Consider the following 21,983-nt stretch of genomic DNA (forward strand, 5'->3'; position numbering starts at 1 on the left):
GCGACAAAGGGTATGGCTTCGTTATCTGGCTCTTGACCCCCCTGCGGAACCCTCACACAGAACCCGAGCAACGATACATGTGGCTATATGGCTTTTATTGTAACATAATTGAAAAGACAATTGGAGTGCTGAAGCAGCGCTTTCAATGCTTGGATCATTCAGGAGGCAGGCTGCAATACCACCCTGAGCAGGTCGCTCAGTTCACAGTGGTGTGCTGCATGTTGCATAATTTAGCAATCATGCGGGGACATGAATTGCCACAGGGACTGCGGGACCACCTGAGGAGAGAGTATAGGAGAAGGAGGAGGAAGAAGAGGACAAAGAGGGGCAGGAGGATGCTGAGGAGCTTGCAGATGAACCCATGGCACCACCCCCAACACCACAGCGGAGGGCACACGGAGCGTATGCCACTGCAAAATTGTTAGGTTAGCAGCTCATAAATGAACACTTTGCTTGAATGTGGAAAGGTGCGTTTTGGGACCACCCTCATGACTGTTACCCCAAAAGTTTGACACTGTACAAGAATGCTTAAATTCAATTCAAAAGTTTAAAAAATATACAATTTCAAAACTTTGCAAAAATTAACAACTGATACAACTTATTAAAGTTGTAACAACTCATAAAACTTTAATACATTTAATAACATTTTATAACTTTAATAACAAACCCTTTACTTTCCCCACCCACGCCCTCTGCCCCTTACGCAGCCGCGTGGTACACCATCCTTGAGACTATTCCCCCCCGCTTTCTTACTGCCGCCCTTCCCTTTCCCAGTGCCTGTAGGCATGGATCTGCCCGGGTATATACGAAGCCGGCGTCCAGCATCACACCCGAAGTGCCATTAGAGGGGGGGGGGGGGGGGGGGGAAGAGGTGGAAAAGAGAGAGTGAGACATTGCAGGCACAATAACTGGGGTCTCAGGAGAAGCTCGCGATGTAGAAGGCGAGGCTTCAGAGCTGGGAGATGATGTCAGCTCCCCACCCTCAGGTGCTGTCGGCCTGACTACTACGGCACGTGGGGGTTCTGTGTCATGTCCCGATCCTGTCGATTGCCGCATGGCTCGCTCCATCGCGGAGATCACAGGCAACCTTTCTTCTGATTACCACTCTTGATAGAGCCGCAATGTTAGTGGCTATTGTAGTCATGGCCTTGAGCAGCTCTCGACCTATGCTGACATTGGCCTGTGACAGACGCACCATGTCTTGGTACACGCCTACAGCAACCGATCGTTCCTACACCAACCTCCATCACTGCGGCAAAGGCGCTGCAACAGTAAGCATGCCTTGCTGTGCACGGCTTGGTCCGGCAGATTCAGAGGACCCATGGGGGAATCCCATGAATATAGACTCCGTGTTGGTGGAGGGTGCTCCAGCTGTCCCACATGGAGATGGTGCATCCTCCTCCGTCTCCACCACCAGCTCCTCCATCTCCACCATCAGCAGCTCTTCCTCTTCCTCGTCAGGAGAGGGCTGGGTGATGCCAGGTAGAGGCACTGGGTCTGTCGTCGGTGTCACTGTGGTATGAATCATGGGAGTCTGGAAGTATAAAACAATTAAAAAGGCTTGGCAGCAGGGCAGGGGTGAGGGTTACATTAGTACATAGTACAGTGACTTATCGCAGTCTTACTTAAATGTCCACCACTGCTGCAGTATTGCATTATATATCGCAGGCAGAATACATGGATGAATTGCGTTACATAGAAACATAGAAAATGGGTGCAGGAGCAGGCCATTCGGCCCTTCGAGCCTGCACCGCCATTCAATATGGTTTCATGGCTGATCATGTAACTTCAGTACCCCACTCCCGCCTTCTCTCCATACCCCCTGATCCCTTTAGCCATAAGGGCCACATCGAACTCCCTCTTGAATATATCCAACGAAGTGGACTCAACAACTTTCTGTGGTGGAGAATTCCACAGGTTCACCACTCTCTGGGTGAAAAAGTTTCTCCTCATCTCAGTCCTATATGACATACCCCTTATCCTTAGACTGTGACCCCTGGTTCTGGACTTCCCCAACGTCGGGAACATTCTACCTGCATCTAACCTGTCCAGTCCTGTCATAATTTTATATGTTTCTATGAGTTCCCCTCTCATTCTTCTAAATTCCAGTGAGTATAAGCCTAGCCGATCCAGTCTTTCTTCATATGTCAGTCCTGCCATCCTGGGAATTAGTCTGGTGAACCTTCGCTGCACTCCCTCAATAGCAAGTACGTCCTTCCACAGATTAGGAGACCAAAACTGGACACAATACTCAAGGGTCTGGTCTCACCAAGGCCCTGTACAACTGCAGTGAGACCTCCCTGCTCCTATACTCAAATCCTCTCGCTATGAAGGCCAGCATGCCATTTGCTTTCTTTACTGTTTGCTGTACCTGCATGTCTACCTTCAGTGACTGATGTACCATGACACCCAGGTCTCATTGCACCTCCCCTTTTACTAATCTGTCACCATTCAAATAATAATCTGCCTTCCTCTTTTTGCCACCAAAGTGGATAACCTCACATTTATCCACATTATACTGCATCTGCCATGCATTTGCCCATTCACCTAACTTGTCCAAGTCACCCTGCAGCCTCTTGGCATCCTCCTCACAGCTCACACTACCACCCAGCTTAGTGTCATCTTCAAACTTGGAGATATTACATTCAATTCCTTCGTCCCAATCATTAATGTATATTGTAAATAGCTGGGGTCCCAGCACTGAACCCTGCGACATCCTACCTCGTCACTGCCTGCCATTTTGAAAAGGAGCCGTTTATTCCCACTCTTTGCTTCCTGTCTGCCAACCAGTTCTCTATCCATGTCAATACATTACCCCTAATCCCATGTGCCTTAATTTTGCACACCAATCTCTTGTATGGGACCTTGTCAAAAGCCCTTTGAAAGTCCAAATACAACACATCCACTGGTTCTCCTTTATCCACTGGCTCTCCCTTATCCACTCTACTATTTACATCCTCAAAAAATTAGTCTTCAATAATATTTTTCTATTCACATATCTAGAGAAGCTTTTGCAGTGTTTTTATGTTCCCTGCAAGTTTACTCTCATACTCCATTTTCCCCCTCCTAATTAAACCCTTAGTCCTCCTCTACTGAATTCTAAATTTATCCCAATCGTCAGGTTTGCTGCTTTTTCTGGCCAATTTATATGCCTCTTCCTTGGATTTAACACTATCCCTAATTTCCCTTGTCAGCCACGGTTGGGCCAACTTTCCTATTTTATTTTTACGCCAGACAGGAATGTACAATAATTGTAATTCATCCATGTGATCTTTAAATGTCTGCCATTGCTTATCCACCGTCAACCCTTTAAATATAATTCGCCAGTCTATCCTAGCCAAATCACGCCTCATACCATCGAAGTTTCCTTTCTTTAAGTTCAGGACCCTAGTCTCTGAATTAACTGTGTCGCTCTCCATCTTAATGAAGAATTCTACCATATTATGGTCACTATTCCCCAAGAGGCCACGCACAACCAGATTGCTAATTAATCCTCTCTCGTTCGACAAGACCCAGTCTAGGATGGCCTGCTCTCACCAACCCTTATACACTCCAGGAAATTCTCCTCCACAGTATTGCTACCAGTTTTGTTAGCCCAATCAATATGTAGGTTAAAGTCACCCATGATAACTGCTGTACCCTTATTGCACACGTCCCAAATTTCCTGTTTGATGCCATCCCTAACCTCACTACTACTGTTTGGTGGTCTGTACACAACTCCCACTAACGTTTTCTGGCCTTTGGTGTTTCGCAGCTCTACCCATATAGATTCCACATCATCCAAGCTAATGTCCTTACTTACTATTGCGTTAGCCTCCTCTTTAACCATTAACGCTACCCCACCTCCCTGTCCTTCCTGTCTATCCTTCCTGAATATTGAATACCCCTGGATGTTGAGTTCCCAACCTTGGTTACCCTGGAGCCATGTTCTGTAATCCCAATTACATCATATCCGTTAACTGCTGTCTGTGCAGTTAATTCGTCCACCTTATAACGAATGCTCCTCACATTGAGACTCAGAGCCTTCAGGCTTGTTTTTTTCTCTTTGTCCTTTTAGAATTATGTTGTAATGCGGCCCTTCTTGATTTTTGCCCTCAATTTCTCTGTCTTCCACTCTTGCTTTTCTCCTTCCTACCTTTTGCTTCTGCCCCCTTTTTACTTCCCTCTGCCTTCCTGCATAGGTTCCCATCCCCCTGCCATATTAGTTTAACCCCTCCCCAACAGCACTAGCAAACACTCCGCCTAGGACATAGGTTCCAGTCCTGCCCAGGTGCAGACTGTCCGGTTTGTACTGGTCCCACCTCCCCCAAAACCGGTTCCAATGCTCCAGGAATTTGAATCCCTCCTCCTTGCACCATTCCTCAAGCCACGTATTCATCTGAACTACCCTGCAATTCCTACTCTGACTAGCGTGGCGCTGGTAGCAATCCTGAGATTACTACCTTTGAGGTCTTACTTTTTAATTTAACTCCTAGCTCCCTAAATTCAGCTTGTAGGACCTCATCCCATTTTTTACCTATATCGTTGGTACCTATATGCACCACGACAGCTGGCTGTTCCCCTTCCCCCTCCAGAATACGCTGCAGCTGCTCCTTGACCCTTGCACCAGGGAGGCAACATACCATCCTTCAGTCTCGTTTGTGGCCGCAGAATCACCTATCTGTTCCCCTTACAATAGAATCCCCTATCACTATAGCTCTCCCACTCTTTTTCCTGCCTTTCTTTGCAGCAGAGCCGCCCATTTGTCATTAACTTGGCTGCTGCTGCTTTCCCCTGATGAGTCATCTCCCCCAACAGTACCCAAAACGCTGTATCTGTTTTGGAGGGAGATGACCGCAGGGGACCCCTGCACTACTTCCTTCCACTGCTCTGCCTGATAGTCACCCATTCCCTATCTGCCTGAGTAACCTTTACCTGCAGTGTAACCAACTCACCAAAAGTGCTATTCACGACATCCTCAGCATCGCGGATGCTCCAGAGTGAGTCCACGTGCAGCTCATAGTGCCGCAATGCCGTCTGTCAGGAGCTGAAGCTGGACACACTTCCTGCACACGTAGTAGTCAGGGATTCTGTAGTGTCCTTGATTTCCCACATAGCACAGGAGGAACATGACATGGGTCTGGGCTCTCCTGCCATGACTTAACCCTTAGATTAACTTAATTTGGCAACAATGCCAAAGGTTTCCTACTGATAAGAAGAAAAAGATCAAATACTCACCAATCCACCAGCCAATCACTTACCCGCTTGGCTGTGATGTCAGTTTGATTTATTTTTACTTCTTTGTTTACCTCCTGCCCCTACACTTGCACTAGCTAGCCCCTCCGACTGCCACTGGCTGCTCCTGTGGCTGGTCCCCGACGGTCACGCCCTTTTATGGGCCCCTCTGACTGCCGTTGGCTGCCCCCAACATTCCAGTACATCACATAGGCTAACATTACAGTGCAATAAACTTACCGTACATTACATCAGGCCAACATTACAGTTACAGTTAGATTACATGACATGATAGGACAGCAACACAGACTGCATTTTATTCAACTTACCATCTTGTGCGAGTGGGTCAGCTACAATGACGGTGGTAACACAGTTGCTATCACGAACCAGGAACAGGGCATGGATCTCGATATCAGTAAGCGGCTCCTGGGTTGTGGGGCCGCCCCCCGTGCGACGCTGATCGGCCGCTATTGCAGATGTCTTCCTCTGCAGAAAGGAAAGTAAATAAAAGTAGAAATCTTCAATCCATTTAACATGGCACAGACATACACACACATTAAAAAAAGCACTGCATTGATCCTCTTGTCATTGCCTGAAAAGCACAAATATATCGGCGTAACCTTAAGATAAATATCATCCATGTGACACTGAACCTACATGGTACATAGCACATGGGCGAAACATCGTGGGCCGCACCGACCTGTGTGAGAACACCACAGCAGGTCGGGGCTATAAATACAGCTGGAGAGCTGGGCCCTGGAATATCGTGGGCCGCCCCGACCTGTGCAAGAACACCACCGCAGGTCGGGGCTATAAATACAGCTGGGCCCTGGAACATCGTGTGGTACCCCGACCTGTGCGAGAACACCACCGCAGGTCGGGGCTATAAATACAGCTGGAACGCTGGGCCCTGGAATATCGTGGGCCGCCCCGACCTGTGCAAGAACACCACCGCAGGTCGGGGCTATAAATACAGCTGGAATGCTGGGCCCTGGAATATCGTGGGCCGCCCCGACCTGTGCAAGAACACCACCGCAGGTCGGGGCTATAAATACAGCTGGAACGCAGGGCCCTGGAATATCGTGGGCCGCCCCGACCTATGCGAGAACACCACCGCGGGTCGGGGCTATAAATACAGCTGGAACGCAGGGCCCTGGAATATCGTGGGCCGCCCCGACCTATGCGAGAACACCACCGCAGGTCGGGGCTATAGAGCTGGAGCGCGGTCCCTGGAACATCGTGTGCTACCCCGACCTGTGCGAGAACACCACCGCGGGTCGGGGCTATAAATAGAGCTGGAGCACCGGGCCCTGGCACATCGTGGCGGAGAATGAGGGTACAGGACCCAGAAGAGCCGAGGGCCCTGGGACAGCATGGACCTGCCCACACTGCAATATGTGTGCGCACTAGGTCCATGCAGCAGAGGTCTCCAGTCGTCCTGGTTAATCCTGACCACTGGATAAAGGCCTAGCTCTGTCAAACCCGTGTGGTGGCTGATGTGCAACGGTCACCACGTTAAAAAAAAATCCACGCATAGGCATCTTCCACTCCCTCAACTGGAGTTCAGGACTGGAACATCAGGTCCTTCACTGAAACATCTGTGAACTCTCGTGGAAGCAAGTCATCCTCGTTCGAGGTTCTGCCTATGATGGTGATGATGATGAGCACATGCGGTGCAGGGGTGCATAAATAAAATCAGTACTTACTCTTGCAACCCTCACCAGGTCATTCCACCTCTTACGGTACCTTTCCCCAATGCATACCATCATAGGACACAGCCTCCCCGATCTCGTCCCAAATTCGGTTGTACTCCTTTGGGAGGGACTTTCCACGACCACCCTTGGTGAGGTTGGAGTACCACTCTGTGATGTGCTCCAGAAGGGCTGGTAACTCCGTTTCATCGAAGGCAGGTGCCCTCAACTTCCCCTCCTTCTCGATCTTCCTGCGCTTGGATGTTTTCTTTAACATTGGCATAATTTTTTTCTGGATATTAATTTTCCCTTCTTAAGTATCTGTTCTTGTGTTGAAACTGAATAATTATTAGTTGCTACCAATTTTTTTCTACTGTGCTATCTATTTACAAACTCACTGGCCTTCGGCTACCTTGCTGCTCCTTCTCACTCTCTCTCTCTCGCGCTCTCCTCAACTCACTGCGCATGCATGGGTGACCCCTGAACCCCGAAATCGCAGGTAAAATGCTTCTGGGAAAAAAGACATTCGCGCATGCGCAATTCCGTGTCACACCGCCCATCGATCAGAGATTCGATCTTGATCGACTATTAAGATGCCTACCGCCCGATGCAGACCACTGACATACCGCCGAAAATGTTTTGACCAATTTTGCCTTCTTCGGTCTCGGCGGTATGAAACGACATACCGCCGAGAAATGGGCGGACCATCGGTATCGGCCCCAGGGTACTTATGTTATGATAAGAAAATCTACACATACATGTGTCAAGACATCACATCCGATTGTATTCATCTTCATTACTAACCATCAGGGCAGAATTGTTAAAATGAGAGTGCTCAAGAAGCGATCGAACAAAAGCATAAGAGTGCAGTATTGTGGCCTGTCGGAGAAATGTGGGTTATAATTTCTTGAAAATTTCTATGAATGCATCCAAATTTGTGATCACATATGTATCTTTTGGGTTAAGATAATTTGCAGTGATGTGCCTTTTAAGCTGTTACATTTCTAGATAAGATGTTGGTACATTTCTATTAACATTGGTTGTTGGAATAAAAATGTTGCCATTCTAAATGTTTCATGTAATTTTAATAATTAATTTGACAAGGTACTCCTCCCCCCCACCGACCGCTCCAAATAGTTGGACTTGTAAATTTTGAGAAAATCATTTAATAGTAATGAATGTGTTTTGTTCAGCAAGTTTTCTCGTGCTGTTTGTTGTAGTGGAGGAACTGAATCCTGTTCCCTTCTGGGATGGTCGGGTGCTAGCTGTTGCTCCTCGGGCTTGGCTGCTGGAAATGCTGTTTATTTTTGGAGGGTGGTGGGAGGTTTGCAAGATTACTATGGTCTGGAGTTTGTGGTTGTAATAACGATGAAACTGTCAGCAATCTCTGCATTACCGTGAAAAACTTACAGCAACTTCGGATGCCTGCACATACATTGTTATCGTGGAAATCTGAAAGTTGCTGTCAGTGAAACCCTGCTCCTTCACAGAGTGTGCTGTTGCACTCTTTGTAGATGCAACGGCATCGAGGAGGGCAACTGGGTGACGTCATCAAAACCCAGATCGCCAATTGGAGAGTAGGCAGGAACTTCGGCAGGGCCCAGGTACAGCAGAGGTGTGGCGAATGATCGTGGTGGAGGTGCGGCGAGAGATCGTGGCAGAGGTGCAGTGACTGACCGGGACAGAGAGATCGGGGCCAGAAGCGACGTGATCGGGGCCCAGGAACAGCGAGAATTTGGGGCCCAGAAGAGGCAAGAGCCATGGGGCAGCACAGGCCAGTCCACACTGCGATGTGTGCGTGCACTAGGTCCGTGCAGCAGAGCTGGTCTCCAGTCGTCTTGGTTAATCCTTGCCACTGGACCAAGACCTAGCTCTGTCAAGCCCATGTGGTGGCTGGCGTGCAACTGCTACCACTCGTTAGAAAAATCCACGCAAAGGCATCTTCCACCCTTCAATATGTAGTTCGCAACCTGGAATATCAGGTCCTTCATCAAAACACCTGTGAACTCATCCCTTTTTGGTGTGAAAGTAAGTCATCCTCAATACGAGGGACCGCCTAAGAGGAGAGATAAAATTTAGTACAGGGGGCATGCTTTTCATTAAATACTCCTCACAAGTCCCTGCAGTACCTGCTACTCCTGTAGGTGGCATTGTGATTGTTTCCTTGTGTTGAAGGTGCCCCATCAACAACTTCCAATTATGTTGCACCTTTAACATAGTAAAATGTCCCAAGGGGCTTAACAAGAGCGCTATCAAGAAGAAACATTTTTGGCACCGAGCCACAGCAGGAGATATCAGGACAGATAACCAAAAGCTTGATCAAAGAGGTAGTTTTTAAGGAGCATCTTAAAAGAGGAAGGGCAGAGAGGTTTCGGGAGAGAATTCCAGAGCTTAGGGCCTAGGCAGCTGAAGGCACGGCTGTCAATGGTGGAGTGATTAAAATCAGGGATGAGCAAGAGGTCGGAACTGGAGGAGTGCAGAGATCTGGTGGGGGTTGTCGGACTGGAGGAAGTTACAGAGATAGGGAGGAGCAATGTTATTGAGGGATTTGAAAACAAGGATGATTTTTTAAAAATTGAGCCGTTGTTGGACCAGGAGCCAGTGTAGGTCAGTGAGCACAGGGGCAGTGAGCACAGGGGCAATGGGTGAACGTGACTTGGTGTAAGTTAGGATATGGACACCAGCGTTTTGGATCAGTTCAAGTTTATGGAGGGTGGAAATTGGGAGGCCAGCTAGGAGAGCATTGAAATAGTCAAGTCTCAGAGGTGACAAAAGGCATGGATGAGTGTTTCAGCAGCAGATAAGCTGAGGCGGGACAGAGACTAAGGTGGAAGGAGGCGGTCTTGGTGATGGAGCGAATATGGGGTTGGAAGCTCATCTCGGGGTCAAATAAGACACCAAGGTTGCAAATGGTTTGGTTCAGCCTGAGACGGTGGCTAGCGAGAGAGATGGAGTCGGTGGCTCGGGAATAGGTTTTATGGCAGGTAATTGGCGGTAATTGCTGCTCATTCAGTACTGGATGTCAGACAAGCAGTGTGACAAATCAGAAGCAGTGGAGGGGTTGAGAGATGTTGTGGTGAGGTAAAGCTGGGTGTCGTCAGCATACATGTGGAACCTGATGTGTTTTTGGATGATGTCTTTGAGAGGTAGCATGTAGATGAGAAAGAGGGGTCAAAGAATAGAACCTTGGGAGACTCCGAATGTAACGGTGCGACGTCTGTGTGATGCACACTCCTTAATACCTGCTTCTTTGAGCAAGCTTTTGGTCACCTGTGCTAATATCTCTTTTTGCGGCTCAGTGTCAAATTTTGTCTGATAACATCCGTGTGACACAAAATAACTACTATTTTATAGTGAGAGTATATCATCCTTTGTGTGCACAATCTACCCACAGATGACGTTAAAAGAGAACGCACAGGAAGAAGACCCCCAGCGTTTATGCACTAATATCAAATGTAAAGGAACCCCTGCAAATTTAATGGTGAGACCACAAGGGGCAGATTTTGCGATCGGTGGCGTATCTATGGAGTACGCCGTCGGCATTCGAATAGAATATAAACTTATCTGATGGGGACTTTCCTTCGTGATTTTAGAAACATGGAAAATAGGTGCAGGAGTAGGCCATTCGGCCCTTCTAGCCTGCACCGCCATTCAATGAGTTAATGGCTGAACATGCAACTTCAGTACCCCATTCCTGCTTTCTCGCCATACCCCTTGATCCCCCTAGTAGTAAGGACTTCATCGAACTCCTTTTTGAATATATTTAGTGAATTGGCCTCAACAACTTTCTGTGGTAGAGAATTCCACAGGTTCACCACTCTCTGGGTGAAGAAGTTTCTCCTCATCTCGGTCCTAAATGGCTTACCCCTTATCCTTAGACTGTGACCCCTGGTTCTGGACTTCCCCAACATTGGGAACATTCTTCCTGCATCTAACCTGTCTAAACACGTCAGAATTTTAAACGTTTCTATGAGGTCCCCTCTCATTCTTCTGAACTCCAGTGAATACAAGCCCAGTTAATTCAGTCTTTCTTGATGGGTCAGTCCAGCCATCCTGGGAATCAGTCTGGTGAACCTTCACTGCACTCCCTCAATAGCAAGAATGTCCTTCCTCGAGTTAGGAGACCAGAACTGTACACAATACTCCAGGTGTGGCCTCACCAAGGCCCTGTACAACTGTAGCAACACCTCCCTGCCCCTGTACTCAAATCCCCTCGCTATGAAGGCCAACATGCCATTTGCTTTCTTAATCACCTGCTGTACCTGCATGCCAACCTTCAATGACTGATGTACCATGACACCCAGGTCTCTTTGCACCTCCCCTTTTCCTAATCTGTCACCATTCAGATAATAGTCTGTCTCTCTGTTTTTACCACCAAAGTGGATAACCTCACATTTATCCACATTATACTTCATCTGCCATGCATTTGCCTACTCACCTAACCTATCCAAGTCACTCTGCAGCCTCATAGCATCTTCCTCGCAGCTCACATTGCCACACAACTTAGTGTAATCCGCAAATTTGGAGATACTACATTTAATCCCCTCGTCTAAATCATTAATGTACAGTGTAAACACCTGGGGCCCCAGCACAGAACCTTGCGGTACCCCACTAGTCACTGCCTGCCATTCTGAAAAGTACCCATTTACTCCTACTCTTTGCTTCCTGTCTGCCAACCAGTTCTCAATCCACGTCAGCACACTACCCCCAATCCCATGTGCTTTAACTTTACACATTAATCTCTTGTGTGGGACCTTGTCGAAAGCCTTCTGAAAGTCCAAATATACCACATCAACTGGTTCTCCCTTGTCCACTCTACTGGAAACATCCTCAAAAAATTCCAGAAGATTTGTCAAGCATGATTTCCCTTTCACAAATCCATGCTGACTTGGACCCATCATGTCACCTCTTTCCAAATGCGCTGCTATGACATCCTTAATAATTGATTCCATCATTTTACCCACTACTGAGGTCAGGCTGACCGGTCTATAATTCCCTGTTTTCTCTCTCCCTCCTTTTTTAAAAAGTGGGGTTACATTGGCTACCCTCCGCTCGATAGGAACTGATCCAGTCAATGGAATGTTGGAAAATGACTGTCAATGCATCCGCTATTTCCAAGGCCACCTCCTTAAGTACTCTGGGATGCAGTCCATCAGGCCCTGGGGATTTATCGGCCTTCAATCCCATCAATTTCCCCAATACAATTTCCCGACTAATAAAGATTTCCCTCAGTTCCTCCTCCTTACTAGACCCTCTGACCCCTTTTATATCCGGAAGGTTGTTTGTGTCCTCCTTAGTGAATACTGAACCAAAGTACTTGTTCAATTGGTCTGCCATTTCTTTGTTCCCAGTTATGACTTCCCCTAATTCTGACTGCAGGGGACCTTTGTCTTTACTAACCTTTTTCTCTTTACATATCTATAGAAACTTTTGCAATCCGTCTTAATGTTCCCTGCAAGCTTCTTCTCGTACTCCATTGTCCCTGCCCTAATCAAACCCTTTGTCCTCCTCTGCTGAGTTCTAAATTTCTCACAGTCCCCAGGTTCACTGCTATTTCTGGCCAATTTGTATGCCACTTCCTTGGCTTTAATACTATCCCTGATTTCCCTTGATAGCCACGGTTGAGCCACCTTCCCTTTTTTATTTTTACGCCAGACAGGAATGTACAATTGTTGTAGTTCATCCATGCGGTCTCTAAATGTCTGCCATTGCCCATCCACAGTCAACCCCTTAAGTATCATTCGCCAATCTATCCTAGCCAATTCACGCCTCATACCTTCAAAGTTAGCCTTCTTTAAGTTCTGGACCATGGTCTCTGAATTAACTGTTTCATTCTCCATCCTAATGCAGAATTCCACCATATTATGGTCACTCTTCCCCAAGGGGCCTCGCACAATGAGATTGCTAATTAATCCTCTCTCATTACAGAACACCCAGTGTAAGATGGCCTCCCCCCTAGTTGGTTCCTCGACATATTGGTCTAGAAAACCATCCCTTATGCACTCCAGGAAATCCTCCTCCACCGTATTGCTTCCAGTTTGGTTAGCCCAATCTATGTGCATATTAAAGTCACCCATTATAACTGCTGCACCTTTATTGCATGCACCCCTAATTTCCTGTTTGATGTCCTCCCCAACATCTCTGACCCTGCGTACTTGAGGGCAGCTTAATGACCCATGGATCCCAGGGACGCTGCATGTGCAGAAGCAAACTTGAGATCACGTGGGCCTGGAGCGCCAATCAGTGTAAGCGGCAAGATCCCGTTTGACAGATATGTTGGAACCAGCATCAGGCTGTTACAGTTAATTGTTTAATAACATACACAGGGGAATAAAGTTACAGAATAAGGCAAATGAGGAGAAAGAAGGATGGTTTTACATATAATGGGTGAGGGAGGGGGGGGGGGGCGCGGGGAGGAAAGAAATAAAAATTTATTAATTTTTTCTTTTAATTAATTAAGCTTTATTACAGTAAATTGAACTGCTTTTATTCAAGATAACAAATTATATCACTGCCTGGCAAAATGAAAAAAAGTTTTTATTGTGTTCCTAACACAGATGAGGCTGCACACAGGGAGGTTAAAGTAACAGTGACCTCAGTCTTTAATAAGACACTCCAGAGTGAGGAACAGGCCTTAGGGGCCGGCTTATATACAGTGCTCCCAAGGGATGCTGGGCACCCTGTGTACTTCAGCATCTGCCTCCTCTCCCTGAGGCTTGAAATTGCTTTGATCCACCATGGACCGATCTTCCTCTGCTACGTGGTGGTTAGCAGGTTTTGCATTGTTCCACAGCTCTTGCAAACATACCCTTTGATGCAGCATGAGTCGGCTGAATGGAAGCCTCTACAACGCCAACAAGGTGTGAATTGCCTTGCATTCATCCTTTGTTGGGGACTCTTGAGTCATCTGGGTCACCTGAGGCCTGCTTGCAGTTGCAGACTCGTGGTTTCTGCCCTGGACATTTCTGCTTGCAAACACAGTTCCAGTTAATTTATGAACATTGCTAGCACTTGTGTGCTGAGAGATTTGTTTGGTGTCATCACTGGTGGACATAAATGCCTGTGCTATCGCAATGACCTTACTGAGGGTCGGTGTCTCTACAGTCAAGAGTTTTCGTAGGATGGTCTCGTGGCCAATACCCAGTACAAAAAAGTCTCTGAGCATTTGCTCCAGGTAGCCATCAAACTCACATTGTCCTGCAAGTCGCCTTAGCTCAGCAACGTAGCTCGCCACTTCCTGACCTTCAGATTGCTGGCATATGTAAAACTGAGATGTCACCATCAGCACGCTCTCCCTCGGGTTAAGATGCTCCCGAACCAGTGTTCACAGCTCCTCATACGACTTATCTATGGGTTTCACCGGAGCCAGAAGATTCTGCATGAGACTGTCGGTCGGTGCCCCGCAGACTGTGAGGAGGACTGCTCTCCTTTTTGCAGCGCTTCCTTCTCCGTCCAGTTCGTTGGCTACAAAGTACTGGTCTAGCCGTTCGACATAGGCTTCCCAGTCCTCACCCTCCGAGAACTTCTCCAGGATGCCCATAGTTTGCTGCATCTTTGCGTTGGATTCGTATTCTCGTCGCCAGTTATTATGTTCCTAACACAGATGAGGATGCACAAAGGGAGGTAAAGTAACAGTGACCTCAGTCTTTAATAAGACACTCCAGAATGAGGAACAGGTCTTAGGGGCCGGCTTATATACAGTGCTCCCAAGGGATGCTGGGATCCCTTGGGACTTCAGGGGATGAGCTCCCTGGTGGCGGAACATGGGAGTGCATGCTTTACAGATACACAACAGTTATGATAAATTTAAAAAATATATGACTCCTCAAAGCATTTTTGCTGTTGCTGAACCACCCTAGCTGGGTGCAAACTCTTCTTTATTTTCACCATTAACGTGGCTTAACTTGCAAAAGAACAGGAAGGTGGTTCCCTTTGCAGTGAAACAGGCTCCGGCACGTGCTTTCACTAACCGTAACATTGTCGCCCGTAATTCTTGGGCAGTTGGTCGGCAATTAGCCCAACTCTGTGCCAGCAATGAATATTTCCCCGTCGTAACTTGACAGATTGCAAGTTTGGGATTTAGCGCATGTTGTCATACCCACTGTAATATCTGCCCCAAGGACTGGAGATGGGGAAGTTGAAGAACTGGGTTACACAGGGCTCACTGACCACTATCTCTTGCTTTGTTGATTTTACTCTCTCATCTGCTCACTGACGGCAAACCATATACTGAAGTACTTTACAAAGTAACTTGTGCTGGAAGCTGTATGTGAAAGCTGCTCATCAGGACACAAACTGTAACATCTCGTGTTCTCTTTCTTTGAGTGCCAGACGAAATGGAGCTATGGACCACACGCTCACTCACTCCTAAGTGCCAGCTCAGATACCCTACCAAGGGTAGGGTTATTCAGGAGTCTCCAGCAATGGAAGATTATTGTCTCCGGCTAGCAACTTGGGAGAAAAGTAGTTTGCGGTTTGCACCAGTACTTTCTTTGTGGGCATGCAGGTGGCCTCTCAGAACTTCTCACACAACAGCTTGCTAGACAGAAAGCTGGAGGCACTGCCTTGGCCTGAAATTTCCTTGTAACTGGTCTGCCCCGCCACCATAGCTTCACTGGACCTGAGGCGGAATTGCACTTTCGGCAAAGTTACGGCAACCGAGCTACAAGGAAAATCCCAGTCTTAGTAAGAATTTCAACTTCCGAAGTGCAGCCTTCAACTGGCAAACACAACATTATCAAAGTTGTCAATTAATTATTTCTAAAAAAAAATCTGTACCAGAGTCTGGAGTGTGAATATGGCGGTTTACAAAATTAATGTCCGAATGAGTGGTGGCAGACTGGCTCCCCTAAACAAGCGACCTTTGTATATTGGGTTAGCAGTGTTGTTAGTTAAATAACTGCAATCTGAAAATAAATCATGAAATGAAAAAAAGTGCTTGGTATTGGAATTGACTTCAACATCTGATAAGTAAAAACAAAAGATTCAGGTAGCACAGTTTGACATTTAGATTTTTAATCAAATATAAAGTTAAATCACTCATCACTTGGCCAATTGTTCACATTCTGCTTTGCATAAATGCATCGTAAATTTTCTAAGCATTAAATGGTTCCTGAAAACTGCTATCTGCAACAATCCACCGTGTGACCATAACTTGACCTTCACAGTGTAGGTACAGGCAGCTTGTATCCTCTGAAGAGCTCAGTGATACAAAACTTCTCATTTTTGTTTCACTGCTTGTTTTCTCAGGTGTCAGAACCGATGGATGTAGGAGCAGAGTGCACTTCAATCAAACCATAAAAAATGTAACATTCCTAACAGCCAGATTGCCAGGATTAATAAAAATCTTTCTCAAGAGTCTACCCATTAAGTATCCTGGAAATGTTTTTCCTACTGAGGTCTGAGTTGTAGTACAACTGAGTTATATTGAGTACCACAAACAGGTGTACAAATACAACATTGAATCAAATGCGTTTTTTTACATTTCTCAGTTGAGCAATACATCCACTTCTTTGCTACAAGTGGCAACTCCCCGTTGGAGTGGAACTAAAGAACCAGTGGGAACCTGTTTAACCTTCGTCGTCTCCAGGCCAGAACCAAGACTGTCCCAACCTGTCGTCGAACTACAGTACGCGAACGACGCTTGCGTCTGCGCACAGAGACTGAACTCCAAGTCATAGTCAACATCTTCACTGAGGCGTACGAAAGCATGGGCCTTACATTAAACATCCATAAGACAAAGGTCCTCCACCAACCTGACCCCGACACACAGCACTGCCCCCCCAGTCATCAAGATCCACGGCACGGCCCTGAACAACGTGGAGCCTATTATCAGCAAGGGCAGACATCGACGACGAGGTTTAACACCGCCTCCAGTGCACCAGCGCAGCCTTCGGCCGCCTGAGGAAGAGTGTTCAAAGATCAAGCCCTCAAATCTGCCACAAGCTCATGGTCTTCAGGGCTGTAGTGATAACCGCCCTCCTGTATAGCTCAGGGACGTGGGCCATATATAGTAGACACCTCAAATCGCTAGAGAAATACCACCAACGATGTCTGTGCAAGGTGCTGCAAATCCCGAGAGGACAGACGCACTAACGTTAGCGTCTTCGATCAGGCCAACATTCCCAGTATCGAGGCACTGACCATACTCAACCAGCTCCGTTGGGCGGGTCACATTGTTCGCATGCCTGACACAAGACTCCCAAAGCAAGCGCTCTACTCGGAATTCCTACACGGCAAGCGATCCCCAGGTGGGCAGAGGAAATGTTTCAAGGACGCTCTCAAAGCCTCCTTGATAAAATGCAACATCCCCACCGACACCTGGGAGTCCCTGGCCAAAGACCGCCCTAAGTGGAAGAAGTGAATCCGGGTGAGCGCTGAGCACCGCGAGTCTCGTCGCCGAATGCATGCAGAAATCAAGCGCAGGAAGAAGCGTGAGGCAAACCAGTCCCACTCACCTTTTCCTTCAACGACTGTCTGTCCCACCTGTGACAGAGACTGTAATTAGGTGACTGTTTAGTCACCTAAGAACTCACTTTTAGAATGGAAGCAAGTCTTCCTCAATTTCGAGGGACTGCCTATGATGATGACAAGTGGTGAATACTTCAAGTATTTTTTGCTGCATTATGTGTTTTTCAATGCTTTTAGTTTAATTAGTTATATTCTCGTATAGCTGTGGGCGAGAGTGAAGTTTGACCAAGACAAGTTGATAGTTTTACTTTAAATGTGCCTGATTTTTATTTCAGATTTCATTTAGTCAACTGAAGTTACTAAGAAAAAAAACAAATGCTGCAAATCTCAAACAAAAACCCTGGAAGGAATCAGCTCGTCAGGTTGCAACTGTAAAGAGAGGAATACGTTAATGATTCAGGTCATCATGTGACTGGATGTCAAGTGATCAAACATGACATGATCAGACCTCCAGGAATACATCCAACTAGAACTCTGTGTTCCTCCAACTCTGGCCTCTAGTCCATCCCCAACTTCCTTCGCCCTTTAATTGGTGGCCATGCCTTCAGCCATCTAGGCCCTAAACTCTGGATTTCCCCTTCTTAGACCTCTTTGCCACACCATCTCACTCTGTTCCTTTAAGACGCTGCTTAAAATCTACCTCTTTGACCAAACATGTTTCCTTCTTCATCTCAATGTCAATTTTCATCTGATTACATTCCTGTGAAGCACCTTAGGATGTTTTACTACAGTAAAGGCACTATATGAATGCATGTTATTACTGAGTTACCAGAATGATGAGATGACGAGAGAATGAAATCAACAAGATCATCATCATCATAATGGTCCCTTGTATCGAGGATGACTTGCTTCCACGCCAAAAAGGGATGAGTTCACAGGTGTTTCTATGAAGGACCTAATATTCCAGGTCCCGAACTACATGTTGAAGGGTGAAAGATGCCTGTGCGTGGATTTTTTTAACGTGTGGTCGCAGTTGCACACCAGCCACCACGCGGGCTTGACAGAGTTTGGTCTTGGTTCAGTGGCAAGGGTTAACCAGGACGACTGGAGACTAAGCCTGCTGCACGGACCTAGTGCGTGTACACAAGAGTAGGTTCACTGAAGTATAATTCCTGGAGAGAAAAATACCAAAGGGGTGGGGGAGGGTTGAAGATATTCAAAATAAGGCAGGGATTTAGAGGATCAGTCATAGAATTTTGATTTTGTACAGAATAGTGGAACAAGGGGATATCAGTATAACCTGAAGCAGGGTAGATTCTCAATTCTCCTCTCAATCTGGCTGGTTACCGGGCAGGAAACAGAGTAAATAAATTCTAATGATGTCCTGCTTTAAATTTGGCAGGATCTCCACGTTTTCAGCATTTCCAGGTTTCCAACCACTGACAGGCACCCTTGCTCCCTCTCTGCATCCCCATAAATATCGGGACCATGGTCTTTTCTGGCATTGAAATTTTCTTTGTTTCTATCCCCATACATTTCCCTGATCCATGTCATTGCTGAAACAGGTCTCCATCAGAGGCTCCCTATCAAGATCCTCTCAGTCACCCAATTTATTCATATATAGAACTCTGAGGAATCCATTTTTCCTATTGCCCATACTTAATTCATTTTTTGTCATTAACTCCATGTATGATCATATTTTTATCTTCCACACACTTACTTGCTGCACCACTGTTTACAGATGAACAGCATTTACCAGTCCCTACTTTGTATCATAACATCTACCTTCTCGAGTAAACAGGAAACTACAGACCAGTTAGCCTGATATCAGTAGTAGGGAAAATGCTAGAATCTATTATTAAGGACATGGCAACAGGGCATTTGGAAAATAAAAATAGGATTGGGCAGAGTCAATACGATTTATGAAAGGGAAATCATGTTTGACAAATCTGTAGCATTTTGAGGTTGTAACAAGCAGAATAGATGAGGGGGAATCAATAGACGTGGTGTATTTGGATTTTCAGAAGGTGCCACACAAGAGGTTATTAAACAAAATTGGGGTTCATAGGACTGGGGTAATATACGAGCATGGATTCAGGATTGGTTAATGGACAGAAAACAGAGAGTAGGAATAAACTGGTCATTTTTGGACTGGCAGATTGTAACTAGTGGGGTACTGCAAGGATCAGTATTTGGGCCTCAGCTATTCACAATCTGTATCAATGATTTGGATGAGAGGACCAAATATAATATATCCAAGTTTGTTGATGATACAAAGTTAAGTGGGAATGTAAGTTGTGAGGAGGATGCAAAGAGGCTTCAAGGGGATATGGACAGGCTAAGTGAGTGGGCAAATGGAATATAATGTGGACAAATGTGAAGTTATCCACTTTGGTAGGAAAAATAAAAAAGCAGAGTATTTTTAAATGGTGAGCGATTGGGAAATGTTTCTATTTGGAGGACCCTGGGTGTCCTTGTACATGAATCATTGAAAGTTAACATGCAAGTACAACCAGCAATTAAGAAAGCAAATGGTATGTTGGCTTTATTACAAGAGGATTTGAGTATAAGAGTAAAGATGTCTTACTGCAATTATATAGGACCCTGGTGAGACCACACCTGGAGTATTGTGTACAGGTTTGGTCTCATTACCCAAGGAAAGATATATTTGCCATAGAGGGAGTGCAACGAAGGTTCACCAAACTGATTCCTGCGATGGGGGGAATTGTCCTATGGGTAGAGTAGACGAGGCCAATATTCTCTAGAGTTTAGAAGAATGAGAGGTGATCTCATTGAAATATACAAAATTCTTACAGGGCTTGACAGGGTAAATACAGGCAGGATGTTTCCCCTGACTGGGGAGTCGAGAATCAGGGGTTACAGTCTCAGAATAAGGGGTCGGCCATTTAGGACTGAAATGAGTTGAAAGTTCTTCACTCAGAGGGTGGTGAATCTTTGGAATTCTCTACCCCAGAGGGATGTGGATGCTCAGTTGTTGAGTATATTCAAGACAGAGATCGATACATTTTTGAATATTAAGCGAATCAAGGGATATGGGATAGTGCAGGAAAATGAAGTTGAGGTAGATTAGGCATGATCTTATTGATTAGTAGAGCAGGCACAAGGGGCCAAATACAGCAGCCAATTTGCACACAGCAAGCTCCTGCAAACAGCAATGTGATACTGACCAGATAATCTGTTTTTGTGATGTTGATTGAGGGATAAATATTGGCCAGGGCACTGGGGATAACGCCCCTGCTCTTTTTCTAAATGGTGTCATAGGATTTTTTATGTCCACCTGAGAGAGCAGACTGGGCCTCGGTTTAACGTCTCATCTGAAAGATGGCGCCTCCGACAGTGCAGCACTCCCTTAGCACTGCACTGGAGTGTCAGCCAAGATTTATGTGCTCAAGTTCCTCGAGTGGGACTTGAATCCACAGCCTTCTGACTCAGGTGGGTGTGCTACCCACTGAGCCATAGCTGATATTAGACGAGTAGGTATTTTAAAAATGTAGACGATTGTTCGGGATTTAGAGTACCACCCTTGAAATGAGGGTGAGTGGAAGGAGTCCACCTCAGCTCAATGGACTCAAGCCGCATAAGAGATTTGACCACTGCTTCAACAGCAGGATGATTCTCCCGCTATCCTGGCCAATATTTATCCCTCAACCAACATTGCTAAAAAAGAAACAGGTTATCTGTTCATTTATCGCACTGCTATTTGGGGGACATTTTGCTTCCTTACATTATCACACTGAAAAAACTTCAAAAGTACTTAATAGGCTTAGAAGCACTTTGGGACGTTCCGGGGTTGCAAATGGCAGAATACAAAAACAACTTATTTCTTTCCTTATAATTCTTTTCCTGTCTTTCACATCCACGTTCTCAATCAGCAGGGTCTGGTGGCTTATCATTTATTGTCGGCATCCCACTCAACCAGCCAAATCTTTTTGAGGGAAAATGCAAAATTTCATAAAATCTTCTTAAAGAATGGGAACTCCACAACAGACGAATAATTCATTCAACCCGAGGGTATGCAAGGTGAAACATGCATTGCCAAGTCCTCCCTTTCGCTGCGGATCGCTTCATCCAGCAAGTTTGACCAAAAATGATAGTTTCCGCATAGGTGACAAACTCATTTGGAAGTCAAGCACCACGACTTTTACACCTCCGTTCTCAAAAAAATGTAGGTCAAGCAACGACCACATGTAAATGAATTATTTTAACCGATAAACCGCACGTTGTCTGTACACGTGATTAAAGGTAAGAAACAGGCTCGCCTCTTTGACGTCTAAAATCGCAACGGATCTCCGTAGGGGGAAAAAGTTAACTTACGCAGGATTGGTTTCGAGTCTTTGTTTGACAGACGCTTATTGATCGACCCCGTGCAATAAATAGAAATATAAAGTTAATGCGGGTTTCACTCTGGCAGCCCCGCTTTGCAAAACCGATGTTCGGAGTGAGTAAGTTGACGTCGCCTCTCAGACCCGAGGGTAAGTTTGATTGTTTTTCTTGGCACCATAGCATTGAATCCCTTCGATGAAAGGCACTGAAGGAAAGACGGTTGTGGCTGCGGCGCGAGTTGAAAGTGCCGGTGAACAGCAGGCCGTTAGCGGCCAGCGCGCGCCCCCTCCTCCCCGCGCCTGCGCGATGCTGCGCTCCGTGCTG

General features: G+C 46.3%; 1 protein-coding gene and 1 long non-coding RNA gene across 2 annotated transcripts in view; one reads left to right on the plus strand and one right to left on the minus strand.

Annotated features, from left to right (window-relative positions):
• Positions 1–80: 80 nt before the first annotated feature.
• LOC139259882 (uncharacterized) lies at positions 81–21,979 on the minus strand. Its single transcript, XR_011592672.1, has 3 exons — positions 21,651–21,979; positions 5,544–5,700; positions 81–1,534 (listed from the first exon to the last, which is right to left on the minus strand). It is a non-coding gene; the product is annotated as an uncharacterized lncRNA (long non-coding RNA).
• The window catches only part of ube2e3 (ubiquitin-conjugating enzyme E2E 3 (UBC4/5 homolog, yeast)), a 193,736-nt gene continuing 193,464 nt past the window's right edge, over positions 21,712–21,983 (plus strand). The window contains exon 1 of the mRNA XM_070875797.1: positions 21,712–21,808. Coding sequence (XP_070731898.1) covers positions 21,727–21,808 — 82 coding nt within the window. The 5' untranslated portion in view covers positions 21,712–21,726. The remainder of the gene's footprint in view (positions 21,809–21,983) is intronic.

This window comes from Pristiophorus japonicus, chromosome 3 (assembly GCF_044704955.1).
Source record: "Pristiophorus japonicus isolate sPriJap1 chromosome 3, sPriJap1.hap1, whole genome shotgun sequence".
Lineage (NCBI taxonomy): Eukaryota > Metazoa > Chordata > Chondrichthyes > Pristiophoridae > Pristiophorus > Pristiophorus japonicus.